Source organism: Heterocephalus glaber, unplaced genomic scaffold (assembly GCF_053883595.1).
Source record: "Heterocephalus glaber isolate CG9 unplaced genomic scaffold, H.glaber_assembly_v1.0 deba00000122, whole genome shotgun sequence".
In the NCBI taxonomy this organism is placed as follows: Eukaryota; Metazoa; Chordata; class Mammalia; order Rodentia; family Bathyergidae; genus Heterocephalus; species Heterocephalus glaber.
The window spans coordinates 169,185-189,677 of NW_028258138.1; the positions used below are offsets into that span (position 1 = coordinate 169,185).

General features: G+C 44.6%; 1 protein-coding gene across 13 annotated transcripts in view; it reads right to left on the reverse strand.

Moving 5' to 3' along the window:
* Dip2a (DIP2 acetate--CoA ligase A) overlaps positions 1–20,493 on the reverse strand; it is a 113,962-nt gene that overhangs the window by 29,143 nt on the left and 64,326 nt on the right. For all 13 annotated transcript variants that reach the window (XR_002394172.2, XM_004842557.3, XM_021256459.2 and 10 more), the window contains 10 exons: positions 15,170–15,261; positions 11,417–11,527; positions 10,060–10,183; positions 9,610–9,719; positions 9,099–9,201; positions 7,357–7,421; positions 7,106–7,199; positions 6,317–6,436; positions 5,044–5,158; positions 4,029–4,168 (listed from right to left, as the gene is read on the reverse strand). Coding sequence is in view for 12 of the 13 variants with exons in the window: in XM_004842557.3 (XP_004842614.2) it covers positions 4,029–4,168; positions 5,044–5,158; positions 6,317–6,436; positions 7,106–7,199; positions 7,357–7,421; positions 9,099–9,201; positions 9,610–9,719; positions 10,060–10,183; positions 11,417–11,527; positions 15,170–15,261 (1,074 nt within the window). In the remaining variant the exon portion in view is untranslated. The remainder of the gene's footprint in view (positions 1–4,028; positions 4,169–5,043; positions 5,159–6,316; positions 6,437–7,105; positions 7,200–7,356; positions 7,422–9,098; positions 9,202–9,609; positions 9,720–10,059; positions 10,184–11,416; positions 11,528–15,169; positions 15,262–20,493) is intronic.

Sequence of the window (20,493 nt, forward strand, 5' to 3'; positions counted from 1 at the left end):
TGGCACTAACAGTGGAAGACTGTATAGCTGCAGACATGGAACCACTGGGATGGAAGACCTAAGTCAGTGCTGTCCACCAGGGCACTGCAAGGACTGAGAAAACTTGCACAAACACAAGTGCATGCACACACACACACAAACACACCCCTGGGATCGATGCACACACAGAGGCGCTTGGGGGCTCTGTGCATGCACATACACCTGAGGTCACTGCATACACACATGTGCTTGGGGCACTGTGCACACACATGCCAGGGTGGCTCTGTGCACACACATGTGCCTGTAAGGTACCGTGTACACACACACCCCAAGAGTCACTGCATACACACACATGCCTGGGAGTCTCTGTGCATACACACACACACACAAACCTGGAGGGCACTGCACATGTACACGTCCCTAGGGGATACTGTGCACATATGCACCTGGGATCACTGTGCATACAAACACATGTCTGGAGGCACCGTGCACACATAAACATGCCTGAGAGGCTCTGCCACACACAACACACACATCCCTGGTGGGACACTGCACACACATACACATCTGGGGAAAATGTGCACATGCACATCTCGTGCTCATACATCAAGTTGACTGCACACACACAGACACACACACACACACACACACACACGTCACTGCATACACATGCCTAGAGGGTAACTACGTTATGGTTTAGATGTAAAACGTCCTCCACAAGACTCATGTGTTCAGAGGTGGGGCTTTTGGAAAGTTAACTAGATCACAGAGATGCTATACCCATCAGTAGATTAATCACTGACAAATCCAGAGCTGAATGTGCTGTTAGGAGGTGGGGCCTGGTTGGAAGAGGCAGGTCACTGGGGATTGTAACTAGATGGTTACATCTCCCTGCCTGGCTCCTCCTATCTATCTGCTTCCTACTTCATGGATTGATTACCTTTTCCCTTGCTGTGTCCTTCTATCATGCTTGTTCTGCCTTAGAGCCAGCCAATCATGGAGGAAACCATGAGCCAGAATAAACCTCTCCTTTAAGTTGTGGGTGCTCAGTATTTTATGCCCGGAACAAGAAAGACAAAAGCTGGTACCAGAGAAGCGAGGTTGCTCCTGTGTCAGTACCTGACCATGAGTTCGGAAGCCTTTGGGACTGGTTCATAGGAGGGCTTTAGGAAGGTTTGCAGATGCTAGCTAGAGAAGCCCTAGAATGCTGTAAGCTGATTTAACAGGAGATTCTCATCAGAGCTCAGAATACCAGAATGCTGACAGAAATATAAGCAGTAAAGGCCAGGCTCAGGAATTCTCAGCTGGGAACAGACTCAGTTGGCAGCTGGTTTAGAGGTCATGTGTGTCATGCTCTGGCAGAAAGTGTGTGTACATTTTGCCCATGTCCTGACACTTGTAAGAAACTGAGATTAAGGGTGGCAGACGAATCAATCTGGTGGAGGAAATTTCAAGGCAACCCAAGATTAAGGCTTTGACATGGGTCCTATAGGCTCTTTTTAGCAAGATTTACAGTGAGAAATCAGGACCAAAAAGCAGAGCTGAATTATTTGAAAAAATTTGCTGGTGGCCAGAAGGGAAGCACTTGTAAAGCTGGGGTCAATTTGAGCTCGGCTGCTAAGAAGGTTAGCATTTAAAAGAAACCAAGTACTTTGTGTGAGGACAATAGGAAAGAGAGCTTGAGGACATCTCAGGAATCAGCAATACCCTACCCTTTGCAAGCTCAAGGGTCCAAAACTATAAAGCTTTCATTTAAGAAAAGAGTACCGGCTGAGAAGAGTTGCCTAGGGAATTGGTTCTTCAGGCTTCATTTCACCATGCTCAGCCATCTAGGTACTCACAGGTCTCTGGAGTCATAATCCAAAGGGGCCTGCTTATTGTTTCAGTTGGCAGCAGACCTTGACATCAACTATGTGGTGCTGATTTTACAGGCATGCAGAATTCAAGAGTTATGGGGTCATAGAGGCTTCTACGCAGATTGTAGCAGAAGGCCTGGGAAGTCAGGCAGTACGCCCTTGGAGAAGAAGACAGTGTGCAAAGCTGTGAGATTGAAACCAAAAGTGCAGTAGAGACCCCAGGAACATGGAAGGTCTGCTGAGGAAAGCTGCAGTGAGTGAAGTCTGCCCAAGAGAGATGTCATGTGGGCTGCAACCAGCAATGCCAAGCCCCAAAGACCTCACATCTTGCCACAATTTGCCCCAGGTGCCAGACAAAGAGCTACAGGATTGAATGTTTGCTCTGCTGGGTTTTAGTCTTGCTTTGGTCACATTCTTTTCTATCCCCCAATTTCTCCTTTGTGGGATGGGAATATTTACCCTGTGCCATTGTACATTAGAAGTATTTAACTAATTTTTACAGGGGCTCACAGCTAGGAGTTTGCCTTGAATCTCAGAGGAGACTTTGGACTTGGACTTTTCAGCAATTCTGGAAAGCAAAGTTAAAACTTTGGTGATTCTTAGAGATGAACTTAATGCATTTTGGATAAAGAGATAGACATAGGTCTTTTGTGGGCCACAGTACAGAATGTTATGATTTAGATATAAAATGTCTCCCAAAAGTCTCATGTGTTCAGAGGTAGGGCTTCAGAATATCATTGGATCATGGAGGCAGTATACTCATCAGCAGATTAATCCACTGATGAAGCCAGAGCTGAATATGCTGTCAGGAGGTGGGGCCTGGTTGGAAGAGGTGGGTCATTGGGGATGTTATTGGAAAGCTCCATCTCCCTCTCTGGCTCTTCCCTTCTCCCTGCTTCCTGCCTGCCATAGGCTGAGCGGCTTTTCCTTTACCATGCCCCTCCTCCATGCTGTTTCTGCCTTGGAGACAAGCCAATCATGGACTGAACTATGAGCCAAAATCAATTTCTCTTCCTTTAAATTGTGGGCGTTGGTTATTTTGTCCCAGTGTCAGAAAAGTAACTGAGACATTGCACCCAGGCACACACCTCGGGTTCGGTGTGAACACACACACATACAGGTAGGGGTTACTTCACATGCGCCTAGGGTCCTGTGTACACACTCCTAGGGGTCGCTGACACACACACACACACACACACACAAGGGCCACTTCACACACCTAGGGACACTGTGCAGATACACACCTATGGGTCACCATGCACTCAAACATGCTTGGGGGTCACTGCTCACACACATGCCTAAGGGTCATTGTGTACACGCACACACCTAGGGGTCACCGTACACATATGCCCAGATGTAACTACACACACATGCCAGGGGACAATGTGCGTGTCCTGCTGTAATCTACACTGATAATGAAGGTGAGCACATCTCTGGACACTTTCTATATTTATTCAAAGTAATTACCCACCACATCTTCAAGGAAGGTTTACAAGAGTCACTTGTACTTCGTCATAATAGCTGCAAATATTGAAACTATTCTCTGGTATTTTTGAAAATGTTTTATCCACAGATTCAAGCACTCTACAAGTCTGATCCGGGCCAGGGATGTAGCTCGGCAGCACAGTATCTGCCTGGCAAGCATGAGGTCCCGAGTTCAATCCCCAATTCCAAAAAAAAGTCTGATCCTTTTGTGAGGTACAGTTGTTCAAAAATGATATATTCAGTGACCGGGTGAGAGATGGGGCCTTGCTTCTAGAAGTCACTGAGAAGGGTAAGACAGCTGCCTGTAACCCCAGAGCGGCTGTCATAGGGAGAGGGCAGTGGGAGCAGCAGTAGAGCTGCAGTGAGGAGCAACCACAGAACAGAAGGAGTGGCGTCTCCCACTTCTGCGCACCACTGAGGTCCCCTGGGCCAGCCAGGCTGTCTTATCTCCTCAGTGGAACTTTGCATCTGCAGGAAGGTCACTCTATCACCCCATACCTTGGCTCACTGCCACAGGGCTGCAGACTGTGGTTTTAAAATTGGAAAATATTTTTTTACATTAAAAATATTTTACAAATTGGAAATTTTTAAAAGAAATCTTACTTGTATTCTTGTTTCTAGAACATTACTACAAAGCCTGGAACATCTGTGACTCTGTTTGTTTTATCAACCGGTTGCAGGATGCAGAGACATCTGGTTGTTTCTTACCTCCAGGCATCACCTGGCCAACATCCTGAACGGTCAGGACTGACAACTTCTCTTCAGTGTCAACTCTGATCACACCGTAGCTCAGGCCATTCATTGACAGGACAGCTTTTCTTGGAGGAGGTCCTCCCAGATCAGGCGGTCTGAAACATGAGCACCAGCAGGCTACCTGAGTGGGGGCTAGGTAACCCTCTAAGGACAGGGCATTAATGGCCTACCTTGGCCACAGCACAATTCCACACCAAATAACTGCTCAATGTCAGGAGCCTGTGTGTTCTAACGTCTTCAAGATGAAGTCTCCAAACCACTTCTGCAGTGTGCCCTTGGAGGTAGCCGAGAGTACAGGGGAGGGGGTGCCATGCAATAGCCCAGGCAGGTCATTCGAGGTGCTCAGCCTCCACTGGTCATCTTAGGGTACTCACACGGAACCCTGGGCAGCCAGGTGAGCAGAATGACCAGCAGAGGTCACCCATTCGAGACAAGAGGAAGGAGCCCCGAGACTGCACATGCAGAGCTTTCTTAGCTCCACAGCTCCAGACTCCACTTCTCTGCACCACTGTGGCCCGGAAGAGCCCTGCCCAGATCCCTGGCCCACAGCACTGGAGGAAATAAGTGCCACTGTTCTAAGCTTCAAAGGCTATGGTGAGCCATTACATCACAGCACCAGGAAACCAAGGGCAGCATTTCTCCAGGAGGGGCTTGGACAGACTTCATGGCTACGGGCACCTCCCTCAGAGTGAGGGGCAATTCCTCAGTTACACTGTTTACTACAGCTAAGGATGACACAGCAACATCTTCTTGATTTGGAAAGAAGCCAGCACCCTGCAAGAACCCACTATTCAGTCCAAGGACCCAACTCCCTGTGCAAGTCCAGCCTGGGGAGGGCATGGGGCCTGGGCCATACAACTGCTGAAGAGATGGGCTGACACACTGATGAGAACAGGCACTGCCTCAAGATTCCTACTGCTAGAAATGAGTTAGCAAACCTAGTGCTCCCAAGATGCAGCAGGTGAGTTACCTGCGGATGGCAACCGTCAGAGCCTCAGGAGAACAGGCACAAGGGCAGATGGCCTCTGGCCTCAGGCCTCTGGACTGGAAGACATTGAGGAAGGCATCACAGGAAGATATAGACCCTGCACGAAGCAACAGAAGAGGAACATGAGTGGAAACTGGGGCCAACATCAGGGGCCAATACTAGATCTCCAGGGTGCCCACAGCTCTGGTGGCTGCAAACATTTCCCTTGTCCCACCTGCAGTAAGCCTATCACAAGGCAAGTTATAGTTCAGAGAGGCAGAGCTTAAGAGACTGGAAATCCCTTAAGAGGTTTTACTGTTAGCCCTGTGTGTTACAGAGGCCTGCCCGCCCCTGCCTTCTAAGATCAGGTTCTGGGAAAAGCCTCCTGAACTTCGTGTTGTGGGGCAGCAGACTCTCCCGGGCACCTGAGGACGTCTGTGACCCAGACCTTTCACATTCCAACAAGGCTCAGCCTGGGCGCCTGAGGGCTGCAGCAGCCTTGGACTGTGCAGTCTGCATGGCTGGCTGCAAGGCCACTTCTGCATCCACCCAGGGACTGTCTCTCCTCTCCCTCAACATCCTCTCCTCTGGGGAGGCTCCTGCTGGGTGATGTAGGGTGGCAGGCCTCAGGACTGGGTGTTAAAGATGTGTAAACTCCCAGAGCTCAAGGTGGTACAGTCCTAGGACCATACACCTCTTCTAACCCAGGGCAGAACAGAAAGGAAGGAGCTGTTCAGTGGCCCTCAGACTTCATGCTCTTAGGGAGATGCACAGTCATCTTCTAAGGAGAGGTGATTACAGACTGTTCAGTGCGAGAGGGACAGACAGGCATTCTGAGGACAGCAGAGGAACTGTATGTTGAGGCTGATGTGGAAGAGCTGCAGGAGCTGCAGGGAACATGGACAGAGTACAGCCACAGCAGGACTGCCAGTGCCCAGAGAAGGCACTGAGGGGGTGGCACACTCAGACTCTATGGCACAGACTGTGGTGGGTCCAAGCAGGAACGTGGACGGCCTACAGCATTGGGTAGGGAGCTGAAATGCAGGCAGAGCTGTAGGATGGAGGGTCTGTGAGGGTCACAGTACTGTGCACCCCATATTTTCCAAGAGATGGACTACATAGGGGAAAATGAGTAATATGACCTAAACTTTTCTATTTTATGTGACAATGACAGTGAAAATGCCTTAATTTTGTTTCTCCACAGATTCTATTTCAACAGGCTGGCCATGCATCTGGTGTCAAAGTCTTCAGGAAGGGGTGTGGAGCACCTACTCACATGGGTTGGCACCGTCGGCCACAATCAGCATGCGCAGGGAGCTGAGGCTGATGTCCCTCTGGCCTCGCTGAGCTAGGAGTGACCAGTGCATGTCACGAGACTTCACCAGTGCAGCTCGGGCTACAGAGAAGGCAGCACAGACATCCCTGTGTCACTGGGAGAGTGGGCACCTTGGTGCTCCAGACAGAGGCAGAGAGGCAGCACAGAGGGCACAGGAGCTGCTGTCCCAGGTCGCATGCCTTCTCTGCAGCTCTTTCTCACACACCATCTGGCCGACCTCAGCCCTCTGCCCTTAAAAAGTCAACTTCGAGATATAACTTGGATGTGATCTATACAAGCATTTTCAACTTGTTATTTTTTTCTCAGAAGCTCTCTACTGCTCCATGCATATTTGCCCATTTTACCTCGTGCCCTTCCCTCCCCGGGCACTGGCCCTGGTTTCAGTAAGCCCCACTACCCACTGTATCACCTGGCTGCCAGGCTGAGAGGTGGGAGAAGCCTGAGATCTGAATGTGTGGACATGGCCCTTTGTGCCGACTGCACCATCCAGTGAGTCCCACCCACTTTTCCCCAAGACAGGACAAGGAGAGACTGCTGCACTTGGTGCTGCCCTGGAGACCTGATGGAGCACCACTGTCACCACAGGCAGCTCATCAGCACGGGTGGCTCAGGCGCCTCAGCCCACACTGCAATTCCATATACTGGCTCTGTTCCTCCTTAGTCACCAAAGATCAGTTCAAAAGAGATGTCTTACCGAAGGATGAGTCAAGGGAGGGCAGTGTGCATTACCTTTGTAGGAACACACTTTCTGAATCCAGGAGAGCGGGTTGACCTTCATCAGTGCATAGGGGATGCTGACAACATGCATCCTATTCATGACACTCTGAGAGCCAGAAAGAGAGAGAGATGGACCCACCAGGGTGAGCCAGATTAAGCCACACCAGAAAAGCAAAATCAAACCAACACATCCACACACCTCTTATTCCATAGGCTTGGCTCACCACTGGGTACAAAGCTAGTCATTAGCAAACAACACTCACTGTTAACACTCCATGCCACAGACCAGCATCCCTTTTGAAGTCCAACACATTTGTTAATGTTTCAGCTGAAAGCAGACAAAGAAGGTTAAACCAATGAGCAGCACTTCACAAACCCCACACATTTTCTAGAGGATTTCTGAGATGAGTATATCACAAACACGTAAGAGTTTGAGAAGGCAGGAATAGCATTTCCAAACACCATGCACCAAACCAATTAATCAATAATCTTTGTTGTCTACTGAAATTACTGGAAGCACACAATTTTGGACTGAAATTCAGGACAATCCTTATCATGAATCTGAGGCTACAGGGAATGCCATACACTGAAGAAACTGTATGATATGTCACCACATACTTTACCATGGATACTTGTGCCTCTCAGTGTCTCTCACACCCAGAGGCCAGGGTCCTGCATCTTGCCTCGCACAGCAGTGGCTTGGTCATCTCCAGACAGTTACTCCTCCTCCTCTGCAGCTCCTTTACCCAGGGGCAATAGCTAATGCCCTGCAGGGAGCTGAACAGTCCTCTGCTCAGAGACCCCAGCCAGGTCCTCTGGCTGCCACCTCACTCAGGGCAGAGGACAGCACCCGGGGCTGTGGACAGACCCAGTTCCTCTCTAAAGGCCACCAGCACCCAGGTGTTCCCTAAGACAGACGCAGGGTGAGCAGAGGGGTCTGGTTTATGTGCCAGAAGTGCTGCTGCATTCTAAGTATCAGTGGTGCAATCTCCTCTCCTTGTCAGCTACAGTCCCCAAATTAGCAGTAACACCCATTACATCAGCACTAGAGCTGAGGGAAAAGAACTCACAGAACTTGATTTGATAGGTCCAACTTAAAAATTATTAAAACCCCTGGAAATATCTGAAGTCCTTTTCCAAGTCTCCATAAAAGTCTAACAGATTCAGGGCCGGGGATTTAGCTCAGTGGTTTTGCCACCTGCTGCACAAGCGCAAGGACCCGAGTTCGATCCCTGGTACAAAAAAAAAAGTCTAACAGATCCAAAAGCTACCCCTTGCTTTTAAATATCCCTACTGCAGACATTTAAACACACATCCAATTTTACTTTCTCATTTTGTTCAATTCTAGTATTGCAATGTAAGAAAACCACCATGAGTATAGTTTTACAATTTGTAAAATGTTTCATACTGTACTCCATAAATACATATAATTATTATCTATCACTATAAAATATTAATTTAAAAATACTTCTCTAAGTTAAATATCTGATGTTTAACAGTAAATTGGGAGCCACCTATACTTTACCAAGAGACAATGGATGACCAGACAGATTCCACTGAAGCGTTTACATGCAGGAGAGCTTAAGCCAAAGCCACTCTCACAGATACCACAAGAGGAAACATGTCCCAAGCCGTTTTCCGCTCTTCATAATGCAAAACGCACCATCCTTTGGTACCTCACAGGTTGAGCCAACCCACCGTGCAAATAAATCACTGGTGTGTAGTAGGTTCATGCTCCCTAAAATTAATATGCATATGACTTGATTGAAGACAGTCCCAATGTGGCTGCCCAGGCTCAGCTGAGACACCTTATGCTCCTGGCAGCATAAGCGGAGACCCTGGCATGCCACAGGACAGCAGCCTCCCTGTGCAGCACAGCTGGGAAAAGGGCAAAGGCAACTCCCAAGGCTGGGTGCCACATGGGAGTGACAGTATCCAGGGTGGGATCAAGAACATCAGAGACCTATGCAAGGGAGGAGGAGCTGACACCCGCCTGTCCCCTTACCTTCTGAGTACCCACACGCCTGGGTCAGCGCCCGGCACTGCGCCAGTAGGGATGCATGGGATACCGTGACACCCACTGTGCTGCCTTCTTTGCTGGTTTTATACTGTAAGATTTCAAAGGAAAACAATGTTATATGGTGTTTTCAGAGGCCACAGTGGGCAGAACAGAGGCTGGAAGGATTTTTAAAATAGCAGCTGTGGCTGCTGGGCACCCAAAGCACTTTACAGCCTGGTCCTGAGGTGTCTGGGGGAAGTGCACACGTTCCATCATTACTGTCTGCACTTCAGGGGCCCAGTTAAGGGAGAAGTAGGGCAGATTAAACCTGAAAGGATCTTAGTACAGTTCTATAAGGCACTATATATTTCTGGGGCATAGTATAACTAAGGAGAACTCTGCCTTAAATGAAAGAAAAGAAAAGAAAAGAAAAAAGAAAAAGAAAACAGCTATCTTACGAAAAAGAAATCCAACTCCATGGGGATAGGTCTGTGTGTTGACTGAGGGGCGTCTTTACCTCAATATAGGCAGTCCCAGCCCCTGTGTCCTGGGCCAGAGGGTGCCAGTCCTTGGGGGGCTTGGCCAGGTGCTTCCCATCGATCACCAGCCAGGCAAGGGGAGGCCAGCCTATGACAGAAGACGGGATATGCATCACTGGCAGTCAGAAGGCTCTGTTCTCCACACTTGGAGCCTGTGTCCTACACGCAGCCACCAGCCTTGGGTAACTTAGGAACTCAAATTTTAGTCTCATTTTCTTTTGATCTATGTAGGTACACCTGGCTAATGATCATCACACTGGACAGCACAGGTGGAGACATGGAACTAGACAGAAATGGAGATCCAGTGTACAAGGTATCACTTTTGATGAAGACCTGCCAGCTCTGCACTGCTTAATTTCTGGACTGCCTAGAGGGTATAGATTAACAGAAGCCAAAGCCATGACTCCTCTGTTCCCTGGGGGCCGTACCTTTGAAAGTCGCCACCTCTCCTGTCTGTGCCTTGGGCAGGCCCTTCTGACAAGCATCTGTGGTGAGGGCCAGGGCGACTCCACAGCTGCCCAGCAGAAACCCAACCTGCTGGCTGCCTGCGTCCTGCAGAAATAGCAACCACAGAGAAATGGGAAGCTGGAAGGAGCCACAGTCCCACCACCAGTGCCACCAGGGCTCCATGCCGTAATCGAGAACAGAGTAGTTTCCTCACCCACCGTAAAATCCAAGCCTGCTGCTGGCACATTACTACATTTTCATGGAAACAGTTCATAAACTATGACAACTGTTTCTAAGTTCAAAAGATATTTTTGTTTTTGCAATGAAATATAAAGGTCTAGATAAGGGGCTAATTTTTTCAAGTTTATGGCATTTAAAAGTATTTTAATAAACTCTAAAAATAACAGCATTAAAATTTCTATTGACTCATGTTTGAAATTTCTAAATTAATCAGGGGAAGCCTGACACAACAATAATAATCATTTTTACACAAGAACACCTCTCCTTTCACTCAAATTTTCCTTTGGGCACGTCCCTCACCTAAATTCTATCATTTTCTTCATGTAAGTTTTACAAATCTCTAGTTTCTTTCCTAAAAAACACGGTATTCAAACACCTGATTTATCACACTGTCCTTAGAGATGTACCAATTTTATTTGTGGGACTCTTGGACATTTGTTGTTTACAGTGCTCATTTTAACAACCTGAACACTGGGACAGGATGATAGAAAACTCTACTTCTAAGGTGATATTTGTTTCAACAATCAAATTACTGATATTTATATCTAAAATGGTATGGCTACCTAGAACAGGAGCACATCCTCCACATTAATAATTTATCAGCAATAAAACTCCCTTCTGTCGTGTAAGTGAATAGAAAAGCACAAGAATTTCCATTCAGCTTATTCAAACTAAAATCATCAACAATCATTTGGTTTTGAGTAAAAGTTTAACAAACTCTTGAGTCACAAATTCTGTTCACTGAAAGGAAAAAAGGCCCATCATTTCTTTTGTTTTGTTTTTTTGGTACCGGGGATCGAACTCGTGACCTTATGTTTTCAAGGCAGGCACCGGAACCACTGAGCTAAATCCCCGGCCCAAGCCCCATCATTTCTGTTGAGAAATTCAAATGGGTGACAGGACAGTTGTTCCTAACCAGAGAGTGTCTGGAATCTCTGCCAGGAAGAAGTCTGCAGGCAAACTGCATCTAAGTGCTCTCAGGCATCCTGGCTGGCCTGCCTGCCACTACCACCCCCAAGGGGGCACCGCAGCCTGGTGTATCAAGTTCAGAATGGAACTGCAGATGACCAAGCCCCAGGTCTGGCCCAAGTTTGCTACCTTTCTCGTTAACGGCACCTCGATGGGGACAGGAACCAGCTCTGCCAGGAGACATCCATAAAATGCAACCATGAACATCACAGGGTCACTATTTGGAAACACGAGTGCCACCTACAAAGGTACAAAGAAAAATCATGATATCTACTGGGGAATGATTGAGTCTTTTCAACTTGTAAAATCTCTGTTGACCAAATGGAACTTGGACATTTCACATTTTTTTAATTATTTTCCAATTTTATTTCAGAAAATCTAATCTTGGAATTCTTGACCCTTAAATTTTCTTATTGATGTAACTTTGAATAAATACTTTGTCGGTACTAGTCTCTACTCCACATGCAACAAAGTAATTTTAAATTTGCAGGCTAAGGCAGTCCAATCTATGCTGGCCAGAGAACCAGTCCATTCTTATCCATACTGGCTACCACTCACCATCAGTTAGCCCAGCTGGAAAAGCCCCTTTTCCAACACAAAAGTGAACAAGGAATCAAATTATATCTGAAATAATAGCTTCCAGAAGAACAATCCTGCACCCAAGTTTTAACTGAACAGATCTTGACTCCTGACTTAACCGTCTGTGCAAGGGGCGGCAGGAAGGGCAGCCCTCACCCAGGAGCCTCCCTCCGCCCACCTGGGCTCCACGGTGCTACTGTGTAAATTATCAGCTCTATTTTATTTTTCTTACATTGCAATTTGTATCAAAAATTTCAAAAATACAGAGTTTCGGGGCGAGGATTTATCTCCGTGGTTCCGTCACCTGCCTCGTAAGCTCAAGGTCCAGAGTTCAATCCCCAGTACCAAAAAAAACAACAACAGAGTTTAAAATGACAAAAATGTTAATGAAAAATAATAGCCACATGCCCTACCCTTTACCATTCTTCAAAAATATTTTGAATCTGGATCTTTCTTTTGTTATTTATTCTTTTTTTTTTTTTTTTTTTTTGGTACCAGGGATTGAACTCAGGACCTTGCGCTTACGAGGCAGGTGTGGTGCCACTGAGCTAAATCCCTGGCTGTTATTTATTCTCATATTTAAAATAATATGTTTGCGTTTTATTTTTTTAATTTTTATTTTATTGGTACATTTTAGGCATACAATATAATGACATTCATCATTGGAGATTTGCACCTTTACATAATCTCTCTTGGTTCTTATTTTTCTCCCTTCCCCTGCCCTCCCTTCAACCCCTCCAACCCTCCCTATTTACAAAGACTTTGTATATTTTATTTTTGAAAATGTTTATGTATCTACCTTGCTTCTTGTTATTTTAGATGAATATTTACCCTTCATGCATTCTTCCCCCTTTCCTTCTCCCATCATCCCAATTTCCATTTTTTTAATAATATCTCATCAAATTTAAAGCTATTCATAGACTTTTATAACTCTTAAATATTATAGTAATAATTGTGCTTGAAATCATAGCAAGTCAGGGAGGTACTTAACTGAGTAGGCTTAATGCTGCCATGTCATAAGACAGAGTTCAAGCTCTATCTATCTTCATTCTGTACTTAGGTCTACAAAGTGAGTTTGTAACAAGCGCAACTGTTAAAAAGGACAAGCTGTCTTTCAAAAGTTGGTTTATTTAATAGTGGTTGGCCCAGAAATATGACTTACAACCTTGAGACTAGATGTTTGTTATGGAAAAGAGTATTTTAGAGAATTTGTTATAAAGAGGTATATTTATTCACTTTTATGGGTAATTAGCATAGGAGCTTAAATTTGCCACCAATCTCTGATTAACTCACTGTAACTGTGTGGATCTTTTCATGATTAACATAACCACATGGATTCTCTTGCAAGTCAAGAAAGTATCTGGAAGTTTTCATCCTTGCAAGAACAGTTTCCAAGCAAAAATAAGTGTGATTCTTAGATTCATGCTCAAGTACATAAATCAGGGATTCCTAGGCCCCTTCTAAAGCATAACATAAAATCTTACTGATAAGCACAACTTAACTATAAAGCATCATTCTCACACGGTTTATATTTTTCAGCCAAGTATACATCTTTCTGATGATAATAGCCACTGCTATTTTTACTTGCTTTGCTTTTTCTACATGTGCTGGCCAACTTGTCCTAAAATGCTTGACACAGGTCAAATGCTTATCAGCATTATGTTTCAAATAACCAGCCAGCTGAGTGCTGCCAACTACTTCACCCCCATGTGAGACCCCAGTCCTCTTGGTCCTGCCTGGCTGCCCCATGACTGCTACCAGGGGTCATCCGGGGACCTCCATGTGGCTTTCTCATTTGGACCCCACTCATTCATTTGGCTGAAGCACATCCTCTAGGAACTTTCCAGGAAAGAATGCTTGCAAGCCAAGTTATTTTGAGTCCTGCATGTCTGAAAATGATTACACCATCCTTACATTTGTTGAATGCCGGACTAGAACTGTGGGCTAAAAGCCATACTTCTTCTGGATTTCAATCAGCAGTTTACTCTGTTTTAACTTTACCACACAGAAGTCCCAAAGGCACTGTGACTGCTGAGTCTCTGCGTATGCTGGACCCCCCCAACCCCGCCCAAAGCTGCACAATTCTTCTCTGTACCCCTGGTGCTGCTCAGCACAGGAGTTATGTGCTTTGGAGGGAACCTGCTGTCTTCACTCAGTATGGTAATGCTCTCCAGGTCCAGGACCTCGTTCTATAGTGCTACTGTCATTCAAAGCATTCTGCTTTCTGTTCTCCTTTCTCTTTCTGGACTCCTCTAATCAGTCTGGCCTTCTTAATTAAGTGTTTAATTTGGTCATATTCTCCCTCCTAACTTCCACCACTAGGTCTTTCCCACTGACATCATTTACTTGATTTATGGAACAGTATCTTCCTCTCATATCTCCAGGGATACTAATGTTTAGAAAATTTGTTTTCTACATTTAACTTTTCTTCCTCCCTTCTTTTCCTTCCTCTCTCACACCCTCTCTCTCCACTTTCTTTCTTCCCTCTGGAATGCACTTGGCCATAGCTTACATTAAAGGGGGAGACAATGGAAGAATTTCTCAGAACTTTCTGTCAACTTGTTAACCCGCTGTTTCCCTGTTGGGCTATCTTGTCACTAGGGGGTCTCGCTGGTTTGTATGTCAGTTTTCACCACATTCCCCTGCTTTTCAGCAAACCTGGAATGTCAAGGCTGTTTAGCTTGCTTACGGCAGTGCAGCCCGACAGCACCTTGTACAGTGACGGAAATGTTCCACCTCTAAACTGTCAGACACAGCAGCTACCAGCCAAACATACCGCTGCTAAGCCCTTCGTGTGCGACTTGTGTGGCTGAGGGACTAAATTTTTGGTTTTATTTAGTTATTTAATTTGATTAATTTATGTCACTACTGCCAACCACGTAGGGCAGTGCAGGATAGGAAATCAGCTTCTAGTTTCTTTTGCTTCTGTTTGACAGAAAGACAAGAAGAGTTTGCCTAGCCACCCGAGATGGGAAAGGAGACAAATATAAAACATTTAGGCTGTAAAAGTATGGGCAGTATCAGCTCATGAAGTCTAATAGTTGGAAACAACATTTATTAATATCAACATACATAAAGTCAAATGGAAAAGAATTTAGAGAATCAGAGGATGGATAACGTGGGAGAATAAGAATGATAGTTTTACTCTACATCATAAACTTTTTACATGTTTAATATTTTTCACTGCTGACTTCAAGTCCCTCGCATCAATACTATAACCCTAACCATCTAACAGAACTGGTTTCAGTGAGACTTTGGTCTGTGTTCTGCTCACTCTGACAGAGCCACACTCTGCGTACTCACTCTGTCTCCGGGCGTAAGCAGTGGTTCACTCTTACTGGTCAGTTTGTTAAGAAGAGTATAAGCCAGTTTTAAACTCCGACTCCAAAGTTTGCCTAAAAATTAAATAAAAATGCCAAGCAATATAAAATTTACGAAGTGACTAGTTAATGTTTTAATGTTGCAATCATCATACCCCATAACACACCATTAACCTGTTACTGGAAATTCAGTTTCCAACTGGTAACTATTCTGAACAATGAGCATAATGAACATCATAGTTTTCTCTTAAAAATAAATAAAAATAAAAATATTTATTTTTCTTAATACAAAATTAAAATGGGATTTTAATATGGAAATTTAGAGTATAAGAAAGTCAGCAGATACAGCGGTATTCGGTATAAGTATATAGTTATATACATATGTACTGTACCTGTATGTATAATTTTCAAGAAATGGGATCATAGTTCACCCTGCCTTTTTCACTTGACACTGCATTGTGCACGCATTCTCGTGACATTAAATACCCCTCCACCACACACACCACTGATAGGTACTCAATCTTCATGCAGTCCATGGGGTGGCCCTATCTCCCCTCTGTGGTTTACTCAGGAGAGCTGCTGATGAGTGTGCGGCCTCACACACTGCCCTCCTCGAAAGCAGGCCCCATGTCCAGCACCCAGTCCTGGTGAGTCCTCCACAACAGAAGGCCGGGCGGAAGAAGACAGAAGCCACGATAGGGGAGAGGTGAGGGGGCCTAGAGGCGTCTGGGGAGGTGGACAGAGGTGGGGGTGATAACAAAGTAGGAAGGATGAAGCCCTCAAGTTTCCTCCTGACCCTAACATGGCCTCAACCTCACCCTGCACAGTATATTGAAGATGTAACACAAATGGCACATTTTGGTCCCACTCGAAGTCCTGTGGCACAAGCATGCCATGGGCAGCCATCCCCTAGGAGTGAATGCTCAAAGTCCATAGTAGATGATATTAAACTAGCTGCCACACTGTAACGTGCTTGAACTACGGGACCTGAGAAAAAATTTCAACTCAGAAAACAGTACTGTTTTAGCCTACTTCTAAGGATCAACTCAAGATGTTAATGAATAAAATACATAAAGATTTACAAACTGAATCCAGCTTTATATAAAAGAAGTACTGCATTGTGATCAAGTCACTTTAGCCCAAGAATACAAAGAGATTTAAGAGAAAATTCACATAATTTGTCTCATTAATAAAGATGAAAATCTCAATAAATGGAAGAAATGAACAATCACTATGATTTAAATTATTTTTAAAATCCTTCTTAAGCTAGAAGTAAAAAGAAACAAGCTCCCTTAATATGATGAAGGGCATCTAAAACCCAAGAGGAAACGTCACAGTCAACGGTCAGTACTGCAGCTTCCCCAAGGGCAGGGCCCAGCCAAGCAGGTCTCCCTGCAATATCTTACTGAGCACCTGAGCCAGCAGTAAGGGGATGTGAGGGGAACATGGGAGGGAAATGAAGTTGCCCTTGCTTGTGGATGATACAATCGTGTATCTTGTGAATCTTTTATAAGTGAATTTAGGAAGTCTGTGGCTATCTGAGGTGTGATCAGAATATGTGGTGAATGGGCCAGGGATTTAGCTCAGTGGTTCCAGCACCTGCCTTGCAAGCACAAGGTCCCGAGTTCGATCCCCAGTACCAAAAAAAAAAAAAATATATTGAATGTTTAAATTTTTTAAAAAATTATTTACAGTAAAAGATACATTGTCATTAATCCCCCTCAAAATACTTCCCCTCACTTTCAACACACTTATTTCATCGTTCTTGCCACTTTCTGAAGCAGTTCTAGAGTCTTCTTTTGTGAATGTCTTTATGATGTAATATGATAAATGCTGTCACTGAGTGCCATCCAATGATAAGGCTGGCTCCTAAAAACATGACGCTGTGTCCTCATATCACCTTATTCACCAGATTTGGCACCATGCAACTTCCAGCTCTTCCCCAAAGTCAAAATGACCGTGAAAGAGAAAAGTTTCAAATCAATTTAGGATATCAAGGCAGCCACAACAGCATAACCAAAGATATTCACAAATCATACCCAGTATCAATATATAATTGATTTGGTTATCTTATATGAGAATAATAAGTAAACATTTTAATGATACCATAGCAATTGCATTAAAACATACATACTAAATAGCTTAGACTATGTGTAACAAGAAACAAGAAAAGTCTCATAGATAATTATAAAGCATTATTGAGACAAAAGGCTCAATAATGTAAAGGGGTTAATGCTCAAACAGATTCAAAGCAATGCTCATTGAAATCTCCGTAGGTAGGATGTGACACTTGACAAGCTAATTCTAAAACTATCCCTGAAATATGCAGGGCAAAAGAGCTAAAAGGCCCTGGAAAAAGATGAGAAGGGAAGACTATGATGTGGAGGCTCATTATAAAGTGAAGGGTCTCAGGAACGGTTATCAAGAAAGCTTGGCCTGGGATAAGGGTGGCCAGTCAGTCCATAGGTAAAAGGACAAGTACAAGACAGGTCCCCTGATAACCAGGCACACCTGTGATCCCAGCACTCTGGGAAGCTGAGCCAGGAAGATTACAAGTTGAAGCCAACACTGGGCAACTTAGAGACAGGATTCCATCTCAAAATTTAAAAAAATAATAAGAATAATAGAAAGGGCTAAGGATGTAGCTCAATGTGAAGGTCCTGGGTTCAATCCATAGCAAAGAAGGAAGGAAGGAAGGAAGGAAGGAAGGAAGGAGAAAAGAGAAAAGAAAAGATAAGGCCAAATCCCACAAGTGTGGACTCCTGAACTGAGGGCCCAAATGTCACCGCAGCAGAGTGGGACAGGTGGACCTTCCTACAGATACGAATGGAACAGCTGGTGATCTGACTTGAAAGGCTGACCCTGGAACCCATCTCTACCCTGAAAACAAAAATGCACTATGAGTTCCAGAGGAACAGTCCCTGTAACATGAACAAAACAAACTAATGTTTTAGAAACAAGACTTTCCAAAACTAATCAAATAACTGTGATGGAGGCCTAGGGAAAAGAGTCTTTTTTTTTTAAAGACAGGGTCTCGCTCTGTAGTTCAGGCTGGCCTTGAACTCACTATGCAGCTGAGGCAGGCCTCAAACTAGTAATGATCCTCCTGTCTTAGCCTCCCAAGCGCTGGAATTACAGGTGTGCACCACCGTGCTCAGCAGGAAAAGAGTCTTTAAAGATAACACAGAAGGCAGGAACCAGGAAATAAAACATGAAACAGGATATAATTTGTGTTCCCTGAGCCACACTACAGATAGAAAGGCTGAGCAAAAGACATGTATAGCACATCCCTGACAAAGGGCTGGAAATCTGAGTAAAACAGACTTACTACAAGTAATCTTATATCCATAAAAAAATCCATGAGTTTCAATGGTTATTTAATCAAAGAGAAAACCCAAATGATAAGAAAAGATCTCCACTATTACAGTTTAGATCTAGAATGTCCCCCAAAAGCCTCATGTGTTCAGAGGTGGGGTTTTAGGAAGGGGACCAGATCATGGTTAGGAGCTACACTCATGGGTGGATTTACCCACTGAAGAGCTCAGAGCTAAACCTGCTGTTAGGAGGTGGTGCCTGTCAGAAGAGGCAGCCACTGGGGGTGTGGCTTGGAAGGGCAGTCTCCCTCCCAGCTCCTCCCTTCACTCTCTGCTTCCAGACCACCATGAAATGAGCTGCTTTCCTCCACTATGACCCTGTGCCATGCTATTTCTGCTGTTGAGTTGGCTATGGACTGAAATCTCTAAAAACCATGAGGCAAAATAAATCTCTCCTTTAACCTGTGGGTGTCAGGTATTTAGGCCCAGCAACAAGAAAGCAACAGAGACATCAACCTATCCAGTCATCAGGAAAATGCACATTAAAAGCACAATGCAGATTCCACCGCTCCTAGGGCAGAGGAGGTGAGCCAATCCCAGTGCCCAAGAGGAGGCTCCCCTGCCGCCATTCCACCACTCCTAGGAGAGGAGGTGAGCCACATGGGTGCCAGCAGCACGCACCTCGCCCCCTGTGGAAATGAGAAAACATGTAAACAAGCCTCAAAAACAGACTTTCGGATCACCTAAGCAACCCGAAAGGGAAATGAGATGGAACAATCTGATACTCAACCACCTGGACTCTCTAAACTGGCAACAAAAGACGATCTGGAAAAAATGAAATCAGATATAATTTCTCAGATAACAGCAGTGATTGTGCCCATAGTGCAAGACATTATTAATAAATATAGAGAGGACTCATATAAAAAAATAGAGGATTTGAGGAACATGATGGAATCCCAACATAGGAAACAAATGGAATCCATAAAACAGATACAAACAGATTCCCGGGAGATTAAAAACTCACTTGAAAGTCTACGCAGCAGAATGAACCAATGTGAGGACAGAATTTCAGATACAGAAGATAAGATTGCAATTAGTGACCAGGAAAAGAAAAATTCCTTTAAAATTGTAAGGGACCACGAGAAATCAATCCAGCAGCTGCTAGACGATGCAAAGAAGAATAACATAAGACTGTTTGGAGTCAATGAAGAAAGAGGAGAGAGTGCAGATGACATAAAAAAACTCTTCACAGAAGTGATGGCAGAAAACTTCTCAAGGAGGGGAAAAGAACTTGACATACAGATAAGTGAGGCATACAGAACTCCAAATAGCCTTGATCAAAAAAAAAAAATCAACACATAGGCATAGTTAGGATCCCACAAATCCAACAGAAGAACAAAATTCTAAAAGCAGTGAGAGAAAAGAAACAAATCACAGACAAAGGAAAGCCCATCAGAATCATAGCAGACTTCTCAGCGCAAACCCTCAAGGCAAGAGGAGCTTGGAGTGATGTATTTCAAGTTCTAAAGGAAAACAGCCTCCAACCCAGTTTGATGTGCCCTACAAAACTATCTTTTAAAATTGATGGAGAAATAAGATACTTTCATGATAAGGAGCACCTTAGGAACTTCATGAATACCAAAACAAAACTCCAAAAAATTTTAGACAAAATCCTAGGAAAAGACAATGAGGATCACAACCCCAGGAAGCCCAGCAGAATGAATCCGTTGGGTATGACAAATTAAACACAAAGGGAGAGAATCCAACAACAACAAAAAAGTTATGACAAGGCTTTTAAAACTTTTAACTTTATCTCCCTAATGAGTGTATAATTCAATCTTGTTATTGTACTGATTAGTATTTTTCTGATTCTAGTGTCACACACCTTTCCTTGTGCTGTACTGGCTATTTATCATCTTGTGTCTACTTTTTAATTGGGTTGTCTATTAATGAGCTGTAACAGTTCTTTATATATTCTGGTCATAGGTTATAT